Source organism: Erithacus rubecula (genome assembly GCF_903797595.1).
Source record: "Erithacus rubecula genome assembly, chromosome: 15".
Classification (NCBI taxonomy): domain Eukaryota; kingdom Metazoa; phylum Chordata; class Aves; order Passeriformes; family Muscicapidae; genus Erithacus; species Erithacus rubecula.
In genome coordinates this window covers 4,579,156-4,601,245 of record NC_136667.1, presented here as the reverse complement: position 1 = coordinate 4,601,245, position 22,090 = coordinate 4,579,156, and the positions used below count along the sequence as shown (strand labels likewise).

The window sequence follows — 22,090 nt, the reverse complement described above, 5'->3', positions numbered from 1 at the left end:
TATCCTTTTTTTCTCAGAAAAATGGTATTTTGGAGCCAGATTGGATGGTGATTGGGGTGAGGATCTCCATCCCATCCTGCTTAAGATCTTCAAAGTGTATAAAAATTTCTTTATCCATTTATAAATGAAGTTTCTATATCCAGTTTATAAAACTTACAATTAAAACTATAAAATTATCCAGTTGCATCAAAAAGCAAGTATTTTTTTACATTAAAACCTCAATTCTGCCTATTGTTTTTGTTTTTTTTTTTTTACCTTTTAATGTCTCAACTACTCAAGAAGCAATCCAAAACCAAAGTAATTCTCTTTTTATTTTTTTATTAAGACAATCCCACAGCTGGAAAATGAAACATCCTAGATTACATCAGTGACTTCAAAAAAACTCTAGAAAAAAATCTTTACAAATTTACATTTGTACAATACAAAAAACTAACAGCTCATTGCATATAAATATTACATTTGGTCTGCCAACATGTGGCATCAAAATCCCTGAAGTATTCATTAAAGGGACCTGAGATAGCAGATGTGAAGATATGGGCATAAATATCACCTGAAAAAAAAATAATATAGAAAGTAGACATAATTCTAATAGTTTTGTGCATTTTTGGAGTATTTTAAATCCCAAACACGACCTGGAGAGCCTAAATCATGTGAATTTTGCTTTGACATCAAGTGGTATTTCTACATGAAATCTGCTCTAATGACTCATGGAGGAATGAAGAGCCTGAATTAATATTTCTACAGAAAAATAATCCTCAGACTTTGAGTTCTGAACACACCCAAGCAGCCACCACTCTCTGAGGAAGAATTTTAGGAAGAGAAACGGCAGATTTGGATTTTTACCTGCAAATATTCCAGCAGGATTTCACCCCCCACCCCTCCCCAAACAGCTCACAGACCCAAAAGCCAGGAAGATCCTCAGTGCTTGCCCATGAAAACCCCCAAAGCAAGGAACTGCTCCTAATTTCCCACTGATGGAATTATTCCCCAGCTATTTACACATTTATCAGCTCCCCAGAGTGGCTGCAGTTACTACCAGGAGTAGTAACTCCAAGTGCTTGGTTTGCCTGGGAAGTCTCACAGACTCACCACATCCATGCACAAAAATGTATTTCAGCACCATTTTTAGAACACTAGAGTTAAGGCTGTGACAGCAATTCCCATTGGAAATCTAAATTTTTCAGGGATTTGTAGCACAGTTGTGTGAGTTTGCTGTGGGCTGAACATGACGTAGTAAAAATGTACAAGCTTCCAACAGGTCTTTGCATTTCTAAGACTAAAAAAAGACAAGTTTTTAGACTAAATTTTGCAGGCTGTTACTTACTGTACATAAAGGAGTTTTTTTACCATGTGTAAACCTCGGATATATTGAAGAGTTGAAAAGTTTCTGTCGCTCATGCGCAGGGATTTGCTATAATACACATTGTAAGAACACAACAACAGCTCCCTACCTATTAAATATAGAGTTAGCCTTGGAGGGTTAACTGCTCCTTAAAAATCATCAGCATTTTAGAAAACTCTGCAGGATGGTTTTTAAATAAAAAGATAAAATTAAGACATGTAAACACACAAAGATGTTTTTAACCCATGAAATCCATGATGGGATGCTCCAGATCAGGACACAACATCCTTAAACCTACAGCTGTTCACTTTTCCCTGCTGTTCATCATTCAAAGGTGGAATGAATCAAGTTTTTATCAAAAATTGATTTAAACTGATCTTCTCATGTTAGTACTCTGTGACTTGGAGCACAGAGACATTCCCAGAAACTCAGGAGCAGCTTTTCCAAATGCTAGGCAAGGGTCATCTTGTTTTTGGGAGTCAAGAGAGCCTCCAAATATTTTTTTTTAATTAATTAAAAATTCTCTGCCACACCCCTGGTGCCAGCTCTTTTCCAGGCTCTCTGAACCACTCAATCCTTCTGCTTCCCCACAGGAGGAGCAGCTGAGGTGGACATTGAGGAAAACATTCCAGGAAAATGAAACTATGCAAACAGGAAGCAGAATTTGAAGCAGCCAAAAATCCTCCACTGATTATTTCTCCACAATTCTTTTTAGTTTTTGTGTCTGCAGGGTGGGGGTGGTTGGGATTAGGGGGTGGCCTCTGCTTGGCTGATGGAGGAAGGAGGAATAAAACTGCCCAAATCCATCAGAGTTCAAGCACCAACAGAAAGGTTTAATCTAACAGCCTGGCAGGCCAGCCAAAATAAAATTCATTACAATATCCAAAGTTTCCAAGAGAATAAATAAATAGCTTATAAAAGGAAACTACAGGACAGAGGTGGGGCATGGCTAAAAGGAAAAAAAAAAGGTGATGGAGAAAATATAAAGCAGGTGAAGTTTGAGCTGAATCATGGAATTACTAAGGTTGGAGAAGGCTCCAAGATCTTCAAGTAAAACCTTCAACCAAATCCCACCAAGGGCCACATGTGCTCAGTTCTTGGATGGTGACTCTGCCACCTCCCTGTGCAGTCTCTTCCACTCTCACCACTCTTTCAATGAAAAAAAATCCCCAAATATCCAAGACCTCACTACTGCCAAATAAGCCTTGTCATCCACGCCCTGGTCTGGAGAGGGATCACTCCAGGGACATGGGCTGGGAGCAGCTGGAGCAAAGCCACAGGATTTCAGAGAGCAGCACTTCAGCCCTGCCTCTGTGCAGGATGGAGTGTGTGGGCCAAGGTGTCCCCAAGAGCCCTGAGGTGTCCCCAAGGGCCCTGAGGTGTCCCCAAGGGCCCTGAGGTGTCCCCAAGGGCCCTGAGGTGTCCCAGCACCCTGGGATTGGGATCTGCCAGCTGGACATCTCAAGGGAACAGAGGCACCAGTGCCCAAACAACATCTACAGCAACCAAGGAGCCTCTGGCCTGCCTGCTCACCCTCAGGAATCCCTTCCAAAATCACACCTTAAATCCCAATCCTTAGGCAGAATCTGGAGTTTTTTGTTGAGTGCACATTCCTGACTGCAGCCTGCCCTGAGCTCAGCAGGGTCTGCAGCAGAGAGACTTCTGGATGGTTTAAATCACTAAATCCTGCTTCTGCTGCACTGCTGGGCTCATCCTAAATTCACCACATCCATAAGCAGCTCCTGATAGGATTTGGGATTTCAGAGCATCCAAATTCCTACAAAAGTGTAATTATTCCACAGAACTATAAGAAATCAACTGCCCAACTCAGAGAAAGAATCCAGACACAAATCCAAGCAAAAAGAACAGCTCTAAACCCAAGTAATCTTGACATGCTTATAAAAAGATTCTCATGCACACAAAAAAAAAAAAAAAAAAAAAAAAAAAAGCTTTTCTTTTTCAATTTTTACACTAAATTCTGCTGTCCCAGCAGCCCCTGCTCTAGCTCAAAGTCATGGGACACAGTAATACTTACGCCACAGCAAAGTGATGCTTCACTGGTATCTTCACAGTACAGAGAAAAGATACAGTTAAGAACATATTTAATCTTACTCTAATTGCTGCTAAAATACACCAACTTATAAAATGATTTCTCTGGAATCCCTGTGGTTTCTCTCTCCCCGACCCCTACACAAAATAAATAAGGTATAAGTGGAAATAAGTCAGAAATAGAGGAAAAAAGCATTTCTTTTGCATTTCAAGCTTTTCAGGCTTTAGGACAGAACCCATAGTGTTTACATTAGCTCACAGGACTGATCTAAGGGATATGATTCCAACTATGGACTGATGCATACATGCTATTCCTGGTTACCATATGTAAAAAGACCAATCAGTCAAACAAATAATACATTTCTTATAAATATAAATGCGTGTATATATACAGATATATGAGAGAGATGATAGGACAGGTGTTTATATTTAAAGCCCAACACAGAACTAGGAGAGCCTCTGCACTTGGTTTTTTTCCCCACCCTCCCATCAAAAACCAAATCAAGTCCAGCAATGGATTACGGCTGATTTCAAACATTCCTTACAAAATTAAAAGTGTGGTTTTTGTACTGTACCATAAATTCATATTAATGAGCAATTTAGGATATACTCTCCTCCATCATAAAACTAAACCTCTGCTTTTTTTATTTTCAAGTCATTTTTGCATCTAACTAGGATTTTTTTCTTTTTGAAAGCGAGATAAAATAGCTAGTGCTTAATATAGAAAGTCAAAAATTAAATTCCTTCTGCATCTGAGAATATACACGGGTCACTCTTTGCTGCCTGAGGTTTTCCAGAATTATTGACCAAGCTGTGCACAGAAGAACTTCAGGATATTGGATGAAAGCTTAAAAAAAAAAAAAAAACCAACAAAAAATCCTAAAAACTTTGAAAAACTCCACTGGAACTTTGTTCTCTCTGTGACCTGACTCTGAACTGTCAGACAAGGGGAGGAAATTGGAATCCCACATCTATTCCAGGCAGAGCCCAGGAAGGAAGGAAGAGGCTGCTCACCTCCAGCTCAGCCCACGCCACCGCCGGGGTCACCCAGGAGCCAGCAGGGATCTCCTCACAACTGCACTACCACTGCCAGAGGGGCTCATGGCAGCATTTCCCAGGACAACAAGAGCACAGTGCAACAGCCATTCTCTTCTGGAAGCTTGAGACACACAGGTCAGTCTGGGGAGGGAGGGTGAGGGGTGTGACAGCTCCCTCAGCACCTCTGAGGGGTCAGTGAGCCCAGGCAGTCCCTCTGCACAAATCCCAAACCTGCCCCAAACATCTGTGCTGGGAACTCTGAGAGCTACTGAGACCTCTGAGAGCTACTGAGAACTCTGAGAGCCACTGAAACTCTGAGAGCCACTGAGACCTCTGAGAGCCACTGAGAACTCTGAGAGCCACTGAGAACTCTTGAGAGCCACAGAGAACTCTGAGTGCCACAGAGAACTCTGAGAGCCACTGAGAACTCTGAGAGCCACTGAGAACTCTGAGAGCCACTGAGAACTCTGAGAGCCACTGAGAACTCTGAAAGCCACTGAGAACTCTGAGAGCCACTGAGACCTCTGAGAGCCACTGAGACCTCTGAGAGCCACTGCATTTGTTTTCAAGGAAGATACAGCTACTCACAACTTCCACCCCTCTACTCTCCTTCTCGCCTCTTCTTCACCACGCTCTGAATAACAGCATCTATTTTCTTTTCAGTTTCCAGTAGTTGTAAATAAGAGGTAGCTGAGCTACTATTAAAAATCATGCTTTGAAGAGGAGGAACCTTTCAAATGTTGAAGTCACCCCTTTAGCTGCACAATCTCAATTAATACTATAAAAATATGAGAGGACAAAAAGAAAATAGATGCAAGTAACTTTTGCATTTGGCACCTTTTGTCTAGATATTCATACTTCTCAAGTATTCTCTTTTTAATAAAGTTAATGCACACATAGGACACACCACATCAAAGGTTTGCTACATATTTACAAGGCACCAACCCTTTGTCACTGTTTTTACACGAATAAGGAACCAATAGAAAGCACATCAGGACCCCCAAAACTGTAGTATGGACATACTTCAGTTCAGCACAATTCTATCAACGTTTGGCCTGGGAAGATTAAAATAATCCAGATCCTTCTTACAATATAGAAACTGTAAACATTTTATAGCTGCCTTTAGGATTGGTGTATTGTGCAAAAGTTATAATTATTACTGTGTCTAAGGATTTATGGCAGAAACCACATAAAAACTCTGTAAGAAGGTGCTATTTCTATAATACAAAAACAAAAACGAGGGAGAGAAGTCAGAAGCGTGACTGGAAAATGTCATGTTCTTACTGAGAAGCTGGAAGCCTCTGTAATGTGATGAACTCGTAGTGTGTGGGGAAGAATTTCTGTAATTTAAGGCCTAATGACTAAGGCTTGTTTTGACCAATGAAATGGGGAGATCTGAAGCTTTAAAACAAACACGAACTGACAGGATGGAAAAGCACCACTGTGAAACGTGAGTGGAGTCCCCGCACAACTTGCTTGGTAGAATTTCTGGTAAAATCCCTGCAGTAGAAGGCCATTGAAGTTCTTTTAAAATTGTTCCAAAGTTTGTTTTTTTTTTTCCACCTGTCAATAATTCCATCCCATGAGATGGCTGACCCTGGCTTTTTCTGTCATTTTCCGCACCCTGCCTGACCTGGAAGTACCAAGGTTCAAAGGATCCTCGGTGTGCACAAAATTGTCATTGTCGGAGTCGTCGTTGTACAGGACAGTTCTCCTGCCCTCGTTCCTGGTTTTGATCCGAGGGGGGCGGCTGAATCTGCCCCCAAACACGCTGTCCCCAAACTGTCCCCCAAAGAGGTTTTCGAACTCGTCGTCGGCGAGCCGGGCGCGCTTGGCTCTGGCGGCTCCTCGCGAGGCCCCTCGGCCGCCGCGGCCTCTCCTTCCTCCCCGGCCGCCGCCTCGGCCCCGCCCGCAGCCTCGGCCCCCTCTGCCCCCTCGGCCCCCTCGGCTCCACCTGCCCCACCTGCCCCACCTGCCCCTCCTCCCTGTCCCTCGGCCCTGCCAGCTCCGTTTGCCCGCGGCGAGTTTCCGTTTGATTTTCCGTTTGGGTTTTTTGGACTGCACGACTTTGCTGTAGTCGTGGTCGCCGTCGATGTAATCCTGGTCTGTTCTGGAGGTCGATTCCGAGTCGGAATCGGAGCCGCTTCTGCTTTCTGAGCTGGAGCTGGATCCTGATTCCCCACTTTCTGATGAAGACAAACCAGATTTTTCCTTTAATTCTCTCTTCTTTTCCTCCTCCTCGGCCTCCTCCAGGTGCTCGTCGTCCTCTGAGGCGCTCAGCAGCTTCCTCTTGACTCCTGCCCGGGGCTCTCTGCCATCCCCGTTGGTGAGAGGCCCATCAGGAGAGTGATCTGAGCAAAAACAGAACAACCCCATCAGCATCACACAGGACACAAAAACTGGGATTTGCTGCAGCTGCCTTTGGGATTCTCCTCTGCTGCCTCTGAGGTACTCTCAGGGATGATCCATTGGGAGCTACTCACCCCTTACGTGCTGTGGACACAAGCAGCTGTTCACTATCAAAGTAAACACAATTTTTACCTGGAAGCAACAACTTCAAACTCTCCTGATCAAGAGTTTAGTGGAGATCCAAGCATAAAAAGGAGCCTGGAGTGACCAGATTAGACATAAACATCTAAAACTCAGTCAGGTGAATCCTACCTGGGGTGCCAAGGCAGGAAAACTCTAAAATCCATTTCAAAGCTATACACAAAAATAACATTCTGCAGGCAGCATTTATTCCCTATCAAATGCATGTTCTCAAAAGGCTTAGTCCAGGGAAAATTAATTAAAAGCATAACTGAAGAGAGTCAATGACCCAAGAAGGCTCACTGGGATTGCTGAATACCTTCAATGAAAATTAAATAAATCATCTTGACTTGGGACCCAAAATCCTCCATGTTTTCAGAGTTATGAATCTGACAGTGAAGATTAAATATCTTCTTTAAGACAGGACAGGAAAAGCTCACCTGCAGCATCCAGCATTGGGAAAGCTTCCAGGGTTCAGGAAAAGCTCATGTAGTGCACACCTTGGTGGAAACTCTGAGTAACTCATCCCTGAGATTACCTACCACACCAGAACTGTTTGCATTCTAATCACAACTACTTTGTTTTGCATGTGAGAAAAATATTTCAATGTTGTTGTACAATGTTTTTCATCTTTGGTTTCAGCTTGATTAATAAAAGGTGAAGGTTTTGGGGTGGGGATTCTCTTGGTTTGTTTGCTTTCTGTAACTCCTGAAGGAACTGTAAGGAGTTTAAGAGCAATCAAGTTTTCCATCTGGAGAGATTTTAAATGACTTCACTGAAGTGCACATGGAAACATCTGCATTCCACACCTCAGACAGAACACAGAGTAAAGGAGTAAAGTAAATTCAATTTTTTTGGTATCATTTAGGAATATATACAATGCTACACTGAGACAGTAAGTTCATAAACATCAGACAGAAAGAACATCTTTCATCTCTAGTGAAACCAGTCAGTCAAAGCACAGAATCTTATTATTTCTCACCTTGTTTCACTGGTGTAGATTTGCTCCTGACTGGTCTGCTTTTCCCTGGATCTGTGGCATTTCCACTCCTGCTCTGTGCATTTGAGCCTGATGAAGATGGCTGACCCTCCAGCTCTTCACCAGTGGCTGAACCCAGAGGTTCTTCTGCTGTATCTGAAACTTCAGACAGGACACCACAGGGGAACAGGGTGATTTTATGCTCTGTACACAGGGCTGTGTCTGGGGAGGTTCTGTATGCCCTGAGTCAACAGCCCAAGTCAGGGTAATCTCACCAAACTGCTCTGCAGCCATGGAAAGACAGATTCCTCCTGAATGTAACCCCAAATAGGCTAATTTAATTAATTATCCATCAGTGCTGTAAGAGAGAAGCCCATACACAGAAAGTCTGGGCTTTTGTCACTGGAATAATTCTAATGATGGCCAGATCCAGGTTCCCATCTCCCTGATCCTTACCCAGAACTTCCCAACAGCCAGACTCAGCTAACACAACCTACAGACAACATTTCCACATGCTCCTTCACCAGGAGGGTTTTGCATCATGTGTCTCCTGAGGACAAGACTCAACTTGTACAGACAAGCTGTTATAAGAGAAAGGCTGGATTTCTCCTCACCATGAGATGAGACTGAAGAGTTAGTCCTGGTCAGGGGCAGTGAGGTATTTTGGTTGGGTTTGGGTTGAATCTTCATTTGCTTCTGTTTCCCTTTTGGGCTGCAAACACAGAATACCCCAAAGGCAGAAATCTGTTATCACCAAAGACTCAAATACAAAACTGATTTCTCCTGCAAAGTGATCTCTTCTCCCAGGTGTGATAACACCAAAAATAGTTGCTGTTTGCTAAAGGTAGAGGAGTTTGCAGGGACAAGATTTTATCTCCCCTTTTAAAACCAACAGTCAGTTTACTTAGATAATGTATCAGATAAAGGTAGGGAACTATTACACAACACTTTTTTCAACAGTTAAAAGGCAGAGACAGCTGATCTTTCCTTTCCTCCAGAAGGACCACTAGTGACCACATCATCTTTCACTTACCAGAATTACAAACTACAAACTGAGCATGATTTTAAGGCCCAAATGAGGGACTTAAGGGAAGGGAAATGAGCAACAGTGCTGCTGGTAATTGCCAAAAGCACATCCAGCCTGTCCTATGGGATGGCACTGCCAGCCAGGCTCACCAGCTCTGTTTTACCTGGATGCTCTGCTGGTTAAGGGGGAGCTGCTGCTGCCACCAGCCCAGTTTTACCTGGATGCTCTGCTGGTTGAGGGGGAGCTGCTGCTGCCACCAGCCCAGTTTTACCTGGATGCTCTGCTGGTTAAGGGGGAGCTGCTGCTGCCACCAGCTCTGTTTTACCTGGATGCTCTGCTGGTTGAGGGAGAGCTGCTGCTGCCACCAGCCCTGTTTTACCTGGATGCTCTGCTGGTTGAGGGGGAGCTGCTGCTGCCACCAGCCCTGTTTTACCTGGATGCTCTGCTGGTTGAGGGGAAGCTGCTGCTGCCACCAGCCCTGTTTTACCTGGATGCTCTGCTGGTTGAGGGGGAGCTGCTGCTGCCACCAGCCCAGTTTTACCTGGATGCTCTGCTGGTTGAGGGGGAGCTGCTGCTGCTCCTCAGCCGTTTTCGGTACCGAGGCCTTTTCCTCTTCTGGCATTGTATTGCTGACTTGTACTCAGAGATGATGTTCTTCATGTGATTCTCAAATAAGGCAGAGAGTCGAAGGGTCATGCTGTAAATCTGCAGTGAGGGAAAATGGTCAGGTTTATTAGAGTTGAATAACCTGAAGATCAACCAAAAAAAAAAAAATCACAAAGAGGTCCAGACTTTGTAGCACAAAGAGAAAATTCACAGTGATGTTCCACTATGAGATTCTTTACAGATTATTTCCTTCCATGGGCCTTGTGCATTTTTACAACAGAAAGTGTTTTCATAAAAGGATTTAGTAACAGTACAAAATATTTCCAGAGTTGAAGGAAAATGGATTTCTGGATTACTGGAATACAGTCTCCTTTGTCAATGCCCATGAAGCATGGAAGCAGACCTTAAGATAACTTAAATACCAAGGGAAAAACAATTGGATTTCATGTCTCCTCAGCTTTATTTTTGCATTAAATCCCTGATGAACTGTCCTTACACCACCTTCACAGAGCTACAGAGAAGCAACCCAAATTGACCTCAGTCCTAATTTCTGTGAATCAGATGTCAAAATCTTTAAACCATTTTTCAGTTCTTTTCTAGGCCATGCTTTTGTGTAGCCTCATCCACAATATCTGCACTTATCAAACTGATAGCCTTGTTTACAGGGATAAATTATTGAAAAAAATCAAAGGAACTGGTGACCAGTTCTCTGTTACAAATATTGCAATGAACATCTGCAACAAGACCATCATCCCAGATGAAAATGGATGTTAGAAGTCATCTGGGAGAGCAGAACAAAGCAAATTTATAACCACAGAATTAATGTATCCTGGTTATTTTTATGACACCAAGCAATGCTTTGCTCTTCAGACCTCATTTCATATGTTTTATTCATGTAGGGCCAAAAGGCATTAAAATGTATTACTTACACGAGACTTTTTATTAGGAGTGTAAGCTTTAGAGTTGCAGAATATTAAACGAATATCTTTATAGAATTCCAAGGGACTGGTGTAGTTTCCTGCTTCCAAGGTTTCCTTCACAGTGCTGAAGTCCATGGGAGTGTCTACAATATCTCGATAATCCTGTGAGAACACACAAGAGAAAAATGAAAGTTCTCAAATCCTACAGCAGTAACATCACATCCAGTGGCTCAAGTCATTCTTTTCCTTTGAGAGTTGTTGGAGATAAATCCCTGAAAACATCAGCTCATAAAGGAGAGGACAGAGCCATGGCCAGCGTGGATGTTCTGCCAAAGGAGGAACAATTCTGGATGTGGAAGCTGCACTTACAGGGTAAGAGAAGAGATCAACAGGCTGCCTGAAAGGCTCTGAGTCCTCTCGTTCATAAATCAGGTTTAGGAGCTGCTGGCACTGCTCCTTCCAAGCATCAGCACTGGCTTTCATGGGCTGCCTCTTCACTCTGCGTCTCACCTGCAGGGAAACAGGGAGTGCAGGTGGCATCACAATATTCACATTGCTGCCTTCAAGTTCCTACTCATTTCTCAGCATTCTGATTCAAAGCATTCCCCAATTAAAAGCAGAAATCCAGGAAGATTAAAGCAGAGCTGATAGCACAGCAATATGTAAATTAGATAAATTAAACAAATTGGCCTTTTCTGGTCTCATATAACACTCAAACCCATGAGAAGCTGCAATATTTCAGCTCCAGCCTTGATATATTTATCAGTTCCATCAAAATTTGACTGCTGGAGATATTTGGTTTTTAATCTTTTTTTTTTTTTTTAAATGACCAAAGCAGAAATTTTACTCACTCTTCTTTTCCCAGAGGAAGTGCCTGGAGCATCTGAATCCACATCCACTTCTGCCACCTAAAGGCAAAGGGAATGATCACACACAGGCAGGTCTGGGTAACCCTCAGCCATGGAAAAAGGGTTAAAAACCAGCCAACAACAACCACAGGACAGCTGGCAACAGGAACTGCAGCACATTTCAAACTGCACTGAGGGGGAGAAGGTACCAGGAGAAGAAAGAAGCTCAAGGCAGTGACATCTTTCCTGGATTCTACCTGACATTTCACTCCAGGGATCAACTGATGGGAAATGACACAGAATTACATAAGGAAATCAGCTTTGCTGCCTCAGTGACAATGGAGAGCTGTTGTCCTTCTGACTAACAGCTGCACTTCCCAGCTCCCCTCATTACTCATCCTTCCAACAAAACATCATGTACTGAGAGAAGATTAAAGACAGGCAGTTCCAAGAAGCATTTTTACTTTAGAGAGCTTATTGTCCCAGGTGAGCCTAAACAACCTCATCTCCAAAACTCAGTGCAATTACCCATAAAATAAAGACTCAACAAAAATCAAAATTTCTTTCGTATGCTTAATTTTAAAAGGGAAGAAAATGATCTTACCTCCTCTTCCTCATCTGTACTGCTCAGGTCTTCTGCTTTCACCTTGTTGTAGATTTCTAATATATCAGTACAGCTCTGATCTCTGCAGGACAATGACAAAAACCAAAGTAGAAAATGAAGGATCCCAGGAGTTGGAGCTGTGGGGTCTGTGAGGTTCAAACTCACCCAATGAAGCGGAGCAGGACATCTGTCACAATTTTGGCTGCTTTGACTATGGGGCTGTCTGGCTCGTTGAATGTCCTGGCATTGTGTTCAATGTATCTTACCTCCCACATCAGGGCAGAGATTCTCCTGAAAAATACACAAAATTAAAGGAATGGGATGGAGAGGAAGTTGTATGTTATTTTTCTTCCACGTTCAGTAGGATTCTTTGGTAAAAAATGGAATTGGGAATTCAGGTCAAGCAGAAAAAGGTGAAAATAAGAACAGGACATTATTTATTCCTAAATTAACTGGCAAAACTGAGATTTCCAGTTCCCAGCATTATTCAGTCCCCTTCTAGCAACTGCAACACAAGCAAAGGCAGCAGGGATGGAAGCAAAGCAAACATGCTCTGCCTCTAACTCAGAGCCAGGCTCAGGGTGTTAAACCAACACTCCAGATCCTGCTACAGCAGCTTTTGCCTTAACAACATGGCCAGGAGAATTTATTATTCAGGAAGACTCACTTTGCCCAAGGCCAATCTGATCTGACACAGTTGCTAAAGGGACTTTAAACAACACTCAGCTCCACATAATAATAAATGCAATCAATGTCAGCTACAAACCCAAACTCACCTATAAAACCTGTTTTCAAGCCTCCTCCTGATGGTGGTGAGGTCAGTTGGGTAAGCAACAACAGTGCAATACATGGGATAGGCACTAAGGTCCACTGGAACAGCAAAGGGATTAGAAATGTCTGCAAGACAAAAGACCACAATCACTTCGATGCCTCCAAGAAATGTTTTACCAAGATTCCTTGTAATGGTTTCTGGGGTTTCTTTCAAAGAATTCAACACAGACCTACAGCTGAGAATGTCATTACCCACAGGGCAGGGTTCCTCCTCTTGTACCATCTATTCCTACTCTTGAAAAAGCACTTTTAGTTCAAGTATCACATCTGAGATCTGTGTGCCAGCAGCCAATCTGACTGAAAGGAATGTGGCATTTGCACTTACAACAGGAATACCACAACACACAGCATCAAGTAAGAACACAGATATGTCCTGGGTGTAAACAGAATACATTTACATTTAAAGCACAGTGTGCTATTAAATGGTTACAAAACAGTTACAAGGAATTTGGAGGTGAGGGTATTTAGTGTGCATTTGCTGGCTGGTTTTGAGGGGTTTAATTCTATGTTTTGTTCTTTAGATATGACCCACTGGGAAAGCCCCACTGAAAGAAATCAAGTCAAGCCTCAGAAAAAAAAAAAAAGGAATTTAACTTGGAAAATGAAATATGAAATTTAAAAGGCTCTGTTCAGTAATTCAGTTGAGTACATTTCAAATACTCCACACCAAGTCCCAGCACTCCTCCTCATCCCATCTTCACCTCCCTGATGCTGTTCATCCTTCCCCCTTTTCTCTCCCAACATACCAAGGGAAAGAAGCTGCTCAATCCCTCGGATTACTCGTTCACATTCTTCATCTCTGGAATGGGCCCCCCATTCTCCTTCCTGGGGTTTGTAGAGAAGAGCTGTCAGCTCCTCTGGGGTCACAGGAACTCCAGCACCAACCTCCTCTGGATATGCAGCTGGGGAGGAACAATTCCAGAGGTAAATCCAGGCCCCCAGAGCTGTTTGCTTTGTGCAGGGACAGGAATCCAGCACACACTTACTTCCTTCTGGGATTGGTTCCATGTCCCATGGACTCATCCTCTCTCTTTCATTGTTGTCCCAGCTATTAAAAAATTAATTCAAATGCACAAGTTAGAGCTCAGTAGAAAGACACACCTTTTCTTTACCAGATTTGACCCAAAAGGTCTCTCCAGTTAGGAAAAAGACATTCCAACTCCCTATTTTCCTCTTGTATCTCCTATACAGTAACTGCACTGCTTTACACAGAAGTATAAGTGTTCTGTAACACAGAAGTGTTGCTTTAGGAATAAATTCAAGAGTTACATAAGTAAATATTCAAATTAAGGAAATATTGAAAACATTCTAAAATAACTAAATAGTAAGTGAGTAAGAAGTACAAGATGTGTAATTAAGTAAGTAATAAAGTGTCTGGGTATGTATTTAAATGGAAAAAAGGATTCTAGTTCTTGAGGTTCCTCATCCTACTGTTGAAGGTCTCTGAGTTGTGCAGGAGCCCCAGGACATGGAAATACTCACTGGACACTGTAGCACTGGAAGGAACTATCAGGATATTCTGCCTGGAAAGGCTGCTGACTCTCCACAGTCCCAAACCACCAGGCATCATCAATGATACTGCGAAATCTATCCCCTGGAAGGGCAAACATTGCACTCAGAAAAACAGCAACAACAACAAGAATTGATAAATATTTCCTTTTAGAGAATCAACTCCCTCTTTTGTGAATGTCCCACTGCCATCCTTACATCTTGCACCACAGGAGTTGAGCCCTTGGCCTCAGAGCAGGACTTGCCCATCTCTGGGAATCACTCAGAGCTGCCTCACAACTCAGATCCCAAGAGATCAGGAGATTCTCCTGTTATCACTGCCCTTGGAACAGTTTCTCTCTCTCTCTCTCTCTTTTTTATATTTTGCTATAGGATTTGCAGCAAACATCAAATAAAAGTTTCCAATAATCTTTACAATATCACGTGTGCACAATCCTTTACATTGCAATAAAGAAACTGCATCCCATTAAAATGGTGCAAAAACACATGGAACTGGGAAAAAAAATACTCACCTATTTGCCAGTTCCTTTCTTTGGCTTCATTATAAAATTGATGCAGCACAAGGAAATCAATAACATCTGGCATATCATGGTACCTTCAGGAAATAAGACCAAAAAAAGTTATTATTACCCAGAAATACAGTTCTAGATGAACTACACAGTCCTCAAATTCCATGCATTGGGGATAACCATCACTGCCATCATCATGCCTTGCACAGGAAATAAGAAAGGAGGAAGGGGAAATTTCTACACTGCAAGGAAAGCTCTTGAAGGATATCATCAGCATTCCAGTGACTTACTTTATGGAAAAGGATTCTCCTGTCATTTTGCCTGTGATTGGATCCAGGAATGCAAGCTTCAAGCAGCAGAGTGTGGGAGGCCCAACTTCATATTTAATTCCTACAGTCTTCACAAATTCTTGTTCCTAGTTAGCAAGAAGTGTGGGACAGCATTATTTTACCTTCCAACAGCAAAAATATCCATTTTAAAGTGAAACATTAATAAAACCCAAATATGTTTTCACTCTACAGCACAGGTAATTTCACCCATTAATTTTTCTTTTCCAAATACTAAAATCAATCACTGTCACCTCCAAAAGAAAAATGAAGAAGCTCATTCCCTTGGCAGGTTTGTGAACAGGATTCCTACAAATTATTTAAGAAGGTTCTAAAAAACAAACCCAGTTTTAAGCACACCAAAAGGTCTCCCTGACCTACCCAGGGCTCCTCACTTTTGCATAGGGGGAAAAAAGGAAATTCTTCTTCTGAAAACCAAAATTCCACAACAGCCTTTATGTTTATGTCCTGTCAAAGCCCATCCTGAGTGAACAGCTATTTCCTTTTCCTCACAAACTGATGATGCCCTGGAAAATTACAGCTGGAATCACTGAATATCAGGGACTGGTAACTGGGTGTTTTCCCAGCACATCAATTCTTTTCATTAATAGAACATTAAGGCATAGTTACATGAATATGAGCACATGTATATGCTCTTCTCTTGATGTGAAATCTGAGGAAAGCAGGAAAAATATGGCAACACTGTGGATTAAATCTTGGGAACTCATTCAAAGCAAGATCCAGTGTTTAAGAGAACTCCTGCACACTCCTGATTTCTTCTTTCTTACCACAGCATTAAGAAAAAGAAGCAGAACCCAAATGCTCAGGTCACTGTAAAGTGGTGAGAGAACCACAAACAGCTCTGCAGGACTGGGTTCTGAATGAATTCAGTGTTCAAGTAAAAATAATTCATGTTCAAAGAGACCCCTGAGAATCAAGTTCCAAAACCAGGAAGTGAACATATGTTAATAAAAAATTAACTTTAATATTTACAATGAAAACTTTGATATTAACATTTTAAAGCAATACTTTCTTTACATTTTTATGATAGTTTTTCATGTCAGTTTAACATTACAAAGGCATTCAGCTCTTTGAAATATTTCTTGAACTTACCCTGAGTTCCATTTTGTTCCATGGTTGTTTTTGCATGTTAATACTGTAAATTTTGGCTTTCCTCACTGCCCTCACATAAGCTTCATGGCCTTGCCTAAAGTAGATGATCTTAAAAGAGAAAAAAAAAGAGAAAATTAAAAGAGAAAAAAGGGCAAAGGAAAAGTAGAGAAAATTACTTTACTGATTGTGCTCTTCCTGTTCATTTTATACCAGGTCTTACCCCTTTCAGAACACATTGCACACTTACTTATTTCATCATAAAACACTCTTCCAGTTAAAAATATTTATATCAGCCCCCAAACTGGCACCTTCTCTGTGCTCTAAAACTGGGATCATTGAGAAATGTGTAGGTGAAGATGCACAATATATTTTTCCTGCTGATCCCAAGTTAATTGTGCAGAAAAAGAAATGCAGGGCATGGATCTCTAAATAACAAACTAGCTGGGAATTAAAATAGTTAACAAAACTCAGCCTGTGCCTGAAAATATAGCTGGGTAGAAGAGTCCTAAGCAGCTGAGGTGCTGATTTCCTGGGGATTGGGAAGTGCTGATACCTCATCTCCCATCTGGGGCACGAAGGGCGAGCGCCTGGGAATGGTGTCCAGGATCCACTGTGGGGCCAGCCACTCCTCACTGGGCTCCCCCTCCAGGGACAGCAGCCCACTGGCTTTCTAAACACAGCAGATTACATACAGAAGTGCAATATTTGCATTAATTTAGAATGCAGTCAACACAAAATTCAAAATATGGTTAATTACTATAGAAAAACTCATCAGGCAGCAGTTACTGCAGGTAAGATACAAGGAAAAGCAAATTGTGGAGTGCATCCTTCCCAAAATCTCCACTAAACAGTAGAGAATAAACCAGGTTTGTTTTAACTATAATTGAACATTGAAACCTTAATGAAGAATTAAAATGCTTTAAAACATCCATCAATCAGTAAAATGCTCATGGCAGGAGGGTGGGATAAGATGATCTTTAAGATCTCTCCAACTCAAACCAGTCTGTGGTTCTATAATGAAGAAAGAAACTGTATTTTTATAAATATTCTAAATGTTTTTTAAAAAAATACCAGGTGAAAGAAATCTGGCCATGTCAATAAAATACAGATCCATATAATTTTGCAACAAAACCACTCTGTTGTAAACCTGACTGTGGTGAAGAGCATAAATCTGGCAGAAAAAAAAAAAAAGGCATTTGTAATGAAGAACCACCTTTGGGAAACATGGAAGAACAATAAAACAAACAACAAAATTTCTTAGTACCACTGGTATCACAATTACTGTGATCTCAATTTTTTTTTTTTTACTCTATACCCATTTATGAAGAATTTTACTTTGAAAACAACCACTAAAACCCAAATTTATATTCATTAAGTACAAAAGACATGAAGAATTACACTTGCTGACCTTTTTCCTTGGCTGTTTGAGTTTCCTTCTCTTTGGCTCCAGCCCTTTTGATCCCTTCATATTTTCATCCTCAGAACTACTGCAGATTTTCCGAGCTGCCTGCCTGGTTTGTCTCTTTGGAGGCTGCAGATTAATCCCAGCATCTGCTGTCCAGTCTGAATATTCACTTGATGAATCACTGTAATAAAAAAGTTGTGAGAATAGAAAACTTCAGTTTCCCCACAGTGGATTGAAAAGTCCAAACATTCAACCTGCTGTCCTGGTTTTGCTCAAGATTAGCAAAGAATTTTGTTATCATGTGAATTTAAAGAAAACAGGTGCTCTCTGATTTGTGATTTCAGTGAATTATTTTATCAATTTGAAACTCACAGTAAAATTACATCTATGACTGATATTAATTCTCATTATCTCACTGATTCACAGACTGGCTTTATAAGAACCAGCAGCAAAAAATGCATGGAACATTTAAAGAACTAGAGCACTTGCCTAAAAATCCAGTTCTGACTTCTTTAGTACAAAATAAAACATGTACAGGATTTATATGGCAAACTAGCATTGATTTTTTCAATTAGCTTTAAATTAAGCCAATCTTTTCTTATAAAATGTTGTTTTTTACTTTGAAAAGAAAAAGAACAGAAAAAAATCACAATATAAATGGTTAAAAAACAGTCTTCAAAATGAAGTCTGAGTATTTCAGTATCAACTGTCCTACCTAAATCCCATAATAAACCAGTGTTACCAATTCAGAGCCCAGTGCAGGTACCTGGAACTGCTTTCACTCTGCCAGGCTGCCACAGGATCATCCATGGATGCATCACTTGTGCCAACAGTCTCATCTTCCTGCAGTGACAATAACAGGATTCACTCTGGGGCCAAGGGTAAAATGCATCATTTCTGTTTGCAAGCAAGTTGTGTCACCTGAGGAAAGCTTTGTATTCAAGGGCTGGTTTAGCTTTAAAGAAATAAATCCACAATTTCTTCCTATACCTTAATTAATATTACAATAGATCCTTAGAGCTCCTACAGAAACAAATGTTAATTTTAATTATATGAGAACTATAGAATGAGTTCTTATTTAAGTTTTTGATGAATAAATTTTAGTGCCCAGGGCCCAGATTTTTGAGCTGTTCTGTACTTCCAATGCATTTACAAAGCAACAATGTTCAGTCTCTTCCTTAAGGAGAACAAGTTATATTTATCTAGTATATTTTAAGTTCTTGCCTTGCCAAAATCAATGATTAATACCAATACTCAATCTCTTTCAACAGCAGCCTACAGATGTAGATGAAATCAAAGCACTGCAAAATGAAATCAAAGTCCTGACCCAGAATTCATGTGCTGTATGAAATCCCAAAATAGCAAGTGGTTTAACACAACCCAGTTAAATTTACTTGAAAATGTTTCAGGTTTCCAAAAATACAGGAGCTGTTTTAAGCTACTTTTGAACACTGTCCTGGCATTTAGGTAAATGATCCTTCACTTTCCAAGACCAACATGCCACAGGAACACCACAAATCCCAGAGACTCAATGACCTGAGTGTTTCATCCCATGTGGAGAATCACAGAATATCCTGAGCTGGAGGGGACCCACAAGGATCAGAGCTCAGCTCCTGTTCCTGCACAGACACCCCAATAATCCCACCCTGTGCATCCCTGGCAGCTGTGTCCAAACCCTCCTGGAGCTCTGGCAGCCTTGGGGCTGTGCCCAGCACCCTCTGGGGGAAGAACCTTTTCCTAAAATCCATCCTGACCCTCCCTGACACAGCTCCAGCCATTCCCTGGGTCCTGTCCCTGTCACAACCTCTCTGGATTCCCAAAAGTGCTCAACAAAATCATCAAGAGAGGCTTTGTGATGGCATCAGCAGCAATTTGAGGACTCTTGGATGAATTCTCTCAGGCCCCATCGATTTGCAGGGATCCAGCAGATCCCACACAAGTTCAGGGCTCACTGGGAGCTCATCACTCTCAGCCATGGCCTCCAGCTTAAAGCACTGGGAGCCCTTTGTTCCACCATCCATGCTGAGGATGGAGACAAAAAGATCTGTTAAACCCCTGTCCCTGTTTGTCAGGTGACCATCCCCATCCTGGATTCTGCTCCCACATGGAACCTTAACCTGCTCTGGGATTTGGGAATGGGGAGGAACTTTAACGTGCTCTGGGCTTTGGGAATGGGGAGGAACCTTAATGTGCTCTGGGATTTGGGAAAAGGGGAGGAACTTTAACGTGCTCAGGGATTTGGGAAAAGGGGAGGAACTTTGACGTGCTCAGGGATTTGGGAAAAGGGGAGGAACTTTAACGTGCTCTGGGATTTGGGAAAAGGGGAGGAACTTTAACGTGCTCTGGGATTTGGGAATGGGGAGGAACCTTATGGCACTCTGGGCACAGAGACGAACTTTAAGACACTCAGGGATTTGGGAAAAGGGGAGGAACTTTGCCAGGCTCAGGGATTTGGGAAAAGGGGAGGAACTTTGCCAGGCTCTGGGATTTGGGAAAAGGGGAGGAACTTTGCCAGGCTCTGGGATTGGGGAAAAGGGGAGGAACTTTGCCAGGCTCTGGGATTGGGGAAAAGGGGAGGAACTTTGCCAGGCTCTGGGATTGGGGAAAAGGGGAGGAACTTTGCCAGGCTCTGGGATTGGGGCCCAGGGAGGCTGCTGGGGGCTGTGGGGGCTCAGACCTCAGAGGAGCTGTGGCAGTGGCGGGCGCAGGGGCTGTGGCCGGCTCCCTGCGGGCTGTGCTCGATGGTGGAGCGTGTCTGGTACGCGTGCTGCCGCTTGCGCTGGTTCCGCCGCAGCGAGCGGCCGCCTCCCGCCTGGAACTCGCTCTGCAGGGCACAGGAGCACACAGCACACAGCAGGGGGTCACTGTGAATACACAGCTACAGGGGCCTGGTTACTGCCTGAGTGTTGCACTCAATCACTACTGAGCAGTAACAAATTGCTGTAGAATTAGACAATGTCTCTGACACGCATTTTAGATGTGGATTTTTGGTTCAACAGAAATTCTACTTTATAAAGGAGAATTTCCTTTCCTTTGGAAAAGGAAATGATTGAAAGTACCATTTTTTTTCTATAATATTCCTGCAGTCTCTGCATAAGATAAATCCAGCCCCTTGTAAAACTTTGGCACCTCTACTTTCCACAAGTCAAACTGAAAACCCACTGTGGCTCTGAGATTTTCCCTTCCCAGCATTTTCTCACCACTGAAGCCTCAAGGATAGAGATTTACCACTATTTAGATATTGTAGACAGCCAAATTACAGTTACAGAAGGAAGAAGATAGTGAGCCAGATAAACAATTAGGACTATTGATCGTTTAAATAATTCACTAAAGTTGGTTTGGGGTTTTTGTTGGTCTTATTTTTGTTGCTCAGTGCTCAGAACTGCTTCCCACCCAGGTTGTCTCTTCCACAGCATTCACTCACCCGCTGTAAGGTGTGGGATGGCTTTCTCTTCTTGTCAGCAGTGTATAAACTGATTTCTATTTCACCTTTGGCAGCTCGACATTCTTCCTGGACCCTTATTATACATAAGAAACACACATTATATTCATTAAACCATCATGGAAACCAACAGCCTCCTTAATATACACATTAAAATACTTGTGCTGCTCTAAGAAATCTGTGCAGAAATCACCCTAGCAGCATTCATCCATTTGCTCCTGGAATCACAAGTTAAAGAAACAAACTGAGCTGAGCAGTCGTAATTATTTTCAAATGCATTAAACTTACTTTCAATCTTTTTCAAATAAAGCTTGAGTGGTATTTGGAGTACTGAAGAAAGACAGAATTGTGCAGAGAAGGAATAGCCATTCTCAACTCCCCATTCTGATCTCAACATCCCAACAACCCAACCAACCAAGCCCCAAAGCTGAGGTTGTTGGAGAGGATGAACATTTCCCGCAGACGTGTCACTGCAAAACCATGAGTGTGAAAGGATCACTACACATCACACAACTGAATCTCTCATCCCAGCGAGCCCCTTACTTGCTGATGCCTGGAGGGAGCTCGTTGACCACCACCCTCCTGCTCCAGGCCATGAGGTCCCTCTCGGTGGCCATCTGGCTGCGGGGCGCGTTGTGGTGCATCTGCCGCACGCCCTCGATCTGCCCGCTGCGCCGCAGCCCCACGTTGGGGGGAGAGGCCACCTCCAGGCCTGGGCTGCGAAGAGCTGGGGAGGCAGAGAGACACAAAGAGCTTCTTCACTTCTAGCAACCACCAATAAAATCAGGGAGAAACAGGATGGTTGGGTTAGGAGGGAGCTTGGAGGTCAAACAGCGCCAGCCTCTGCCATTCCAGTGTCCCAGGCTGTGCCAAGCCCCATCCAAGCTGGGCTTGGACACTTCCAGGGATCCAGGGGCAGCCACAGCTTCTCTGTGCCAGGGCCTCACACCCCCACAGGAAGAATTCCTTCCCTGTACACCATCCATAATTTACAGCTTAAGGATGACACAAAG

At 42.6% G+C, this 22,090-nt stretch overlaps 1 protein-coding gene and 1 long non-coding RNA gene across 3 annotated transcripts in view; one reads left to right on the top strand and one right to left on the bottom strand.

The window, feature by feature from the left end:
• The first annotated feature begins 2,608 nt into the window (after positions 1-2,608).
• Positions 2,609-4,054, top strand: LOC306808577. Its single transcript, XR_013776068.1, has 2 exons — positions 2,609-2,671; positions 2,722-4,054. It is a non-coding gene; the product is annotated as an uncharacterized lncRNA (long non-coding RNA).
• A 1,232-nt stretch (positions 4,055-5,286) lies between these two features.
• The window catches only part of BRWD3 (bromodomain and WD repeat domain containing 3), a 45,811-nt gene continuing 29,007 nt past the window's right edge, over positions 5,287-22,090 (bottom strand). The window contains exons 19-40 of one of the 2 annotated variants that reach the window (XM_079319206.1): positions 21,621-21,804; positions 21,060-21,153; positions 20,313-20,459; positions 18,402-18,478; positions 17,639-17,816; positions 16,784-16,900; positions 16,231-16,338; positions 15,082-15,206; positions 14,795-14,877; positions 14,256-14,367; positions 13,760-13,821; positions 13,520-13,675; positions 12,719-12,839; positions 12,108-12,233; positions 11,943-12,024; positions 11,342-11,398; positions 10,860-11,000; positions 10,500-10,652; positions 9,506-9,669; positions 8,552-8,649; positions 7,941-8,099; positions 5,287-6,780 (exon numbers count right to left, since the gene is read on the bottom strand). In XM_079319206.1, the coding sequence (XP_079175332.1) occupies positions 5,996-6,780; positions 7,941-8,099; positions 8,552-8,649; positions 9,506-9,669; positions 10,500-10,652; positions 10,860-11,000; positions 11,342-11,398; positions 11,943-12,024; positions 12,108-12,233; positions 12,719-12,839; positions 13,520-13,675; positions 13,760-13,821; positions 14,256-14,367; positions 14,795-14,877; positions 15,082-15,206; positions 16,231-16,338; positions 16,784-16,900; positions 17,639-17,816; positions 18,402-18,478; positions 20,313-20,459; positions 21,060-21,153; positions 21,621-21,804 (3,329 nt within the window). In that variant the 3' untranslated portion in view covers positions 5,287-5,995. Of the gene's footprint in view, positions 6,781-7,940; positions 8,100-8,551; positions 8,650-8,687; positions 9,128-9,505; positions 9,670-10,499; positions 10,653-10,859; positions 11,001-11,341; positions 11,399-11,942; positions 12,025-12,107; positions 12,234-12,718; positions 12,840-13,519; positions 13,676-13,759; positions 13,822-14,255; positions 14,368-14,794; positions 14,878-15,081; positions 15,207-16,230; positions 16,339-16,783; positions 16,901-17,638; positions 17,817-18,401; positions 18,479-20,312; positions 20,460-21,059; positions 21,154-21,620; positions 21,805-22,090 lie in introns of those variants that run through there. The other variant, XM_079319207.1, reaches the window with a different exon arrangement.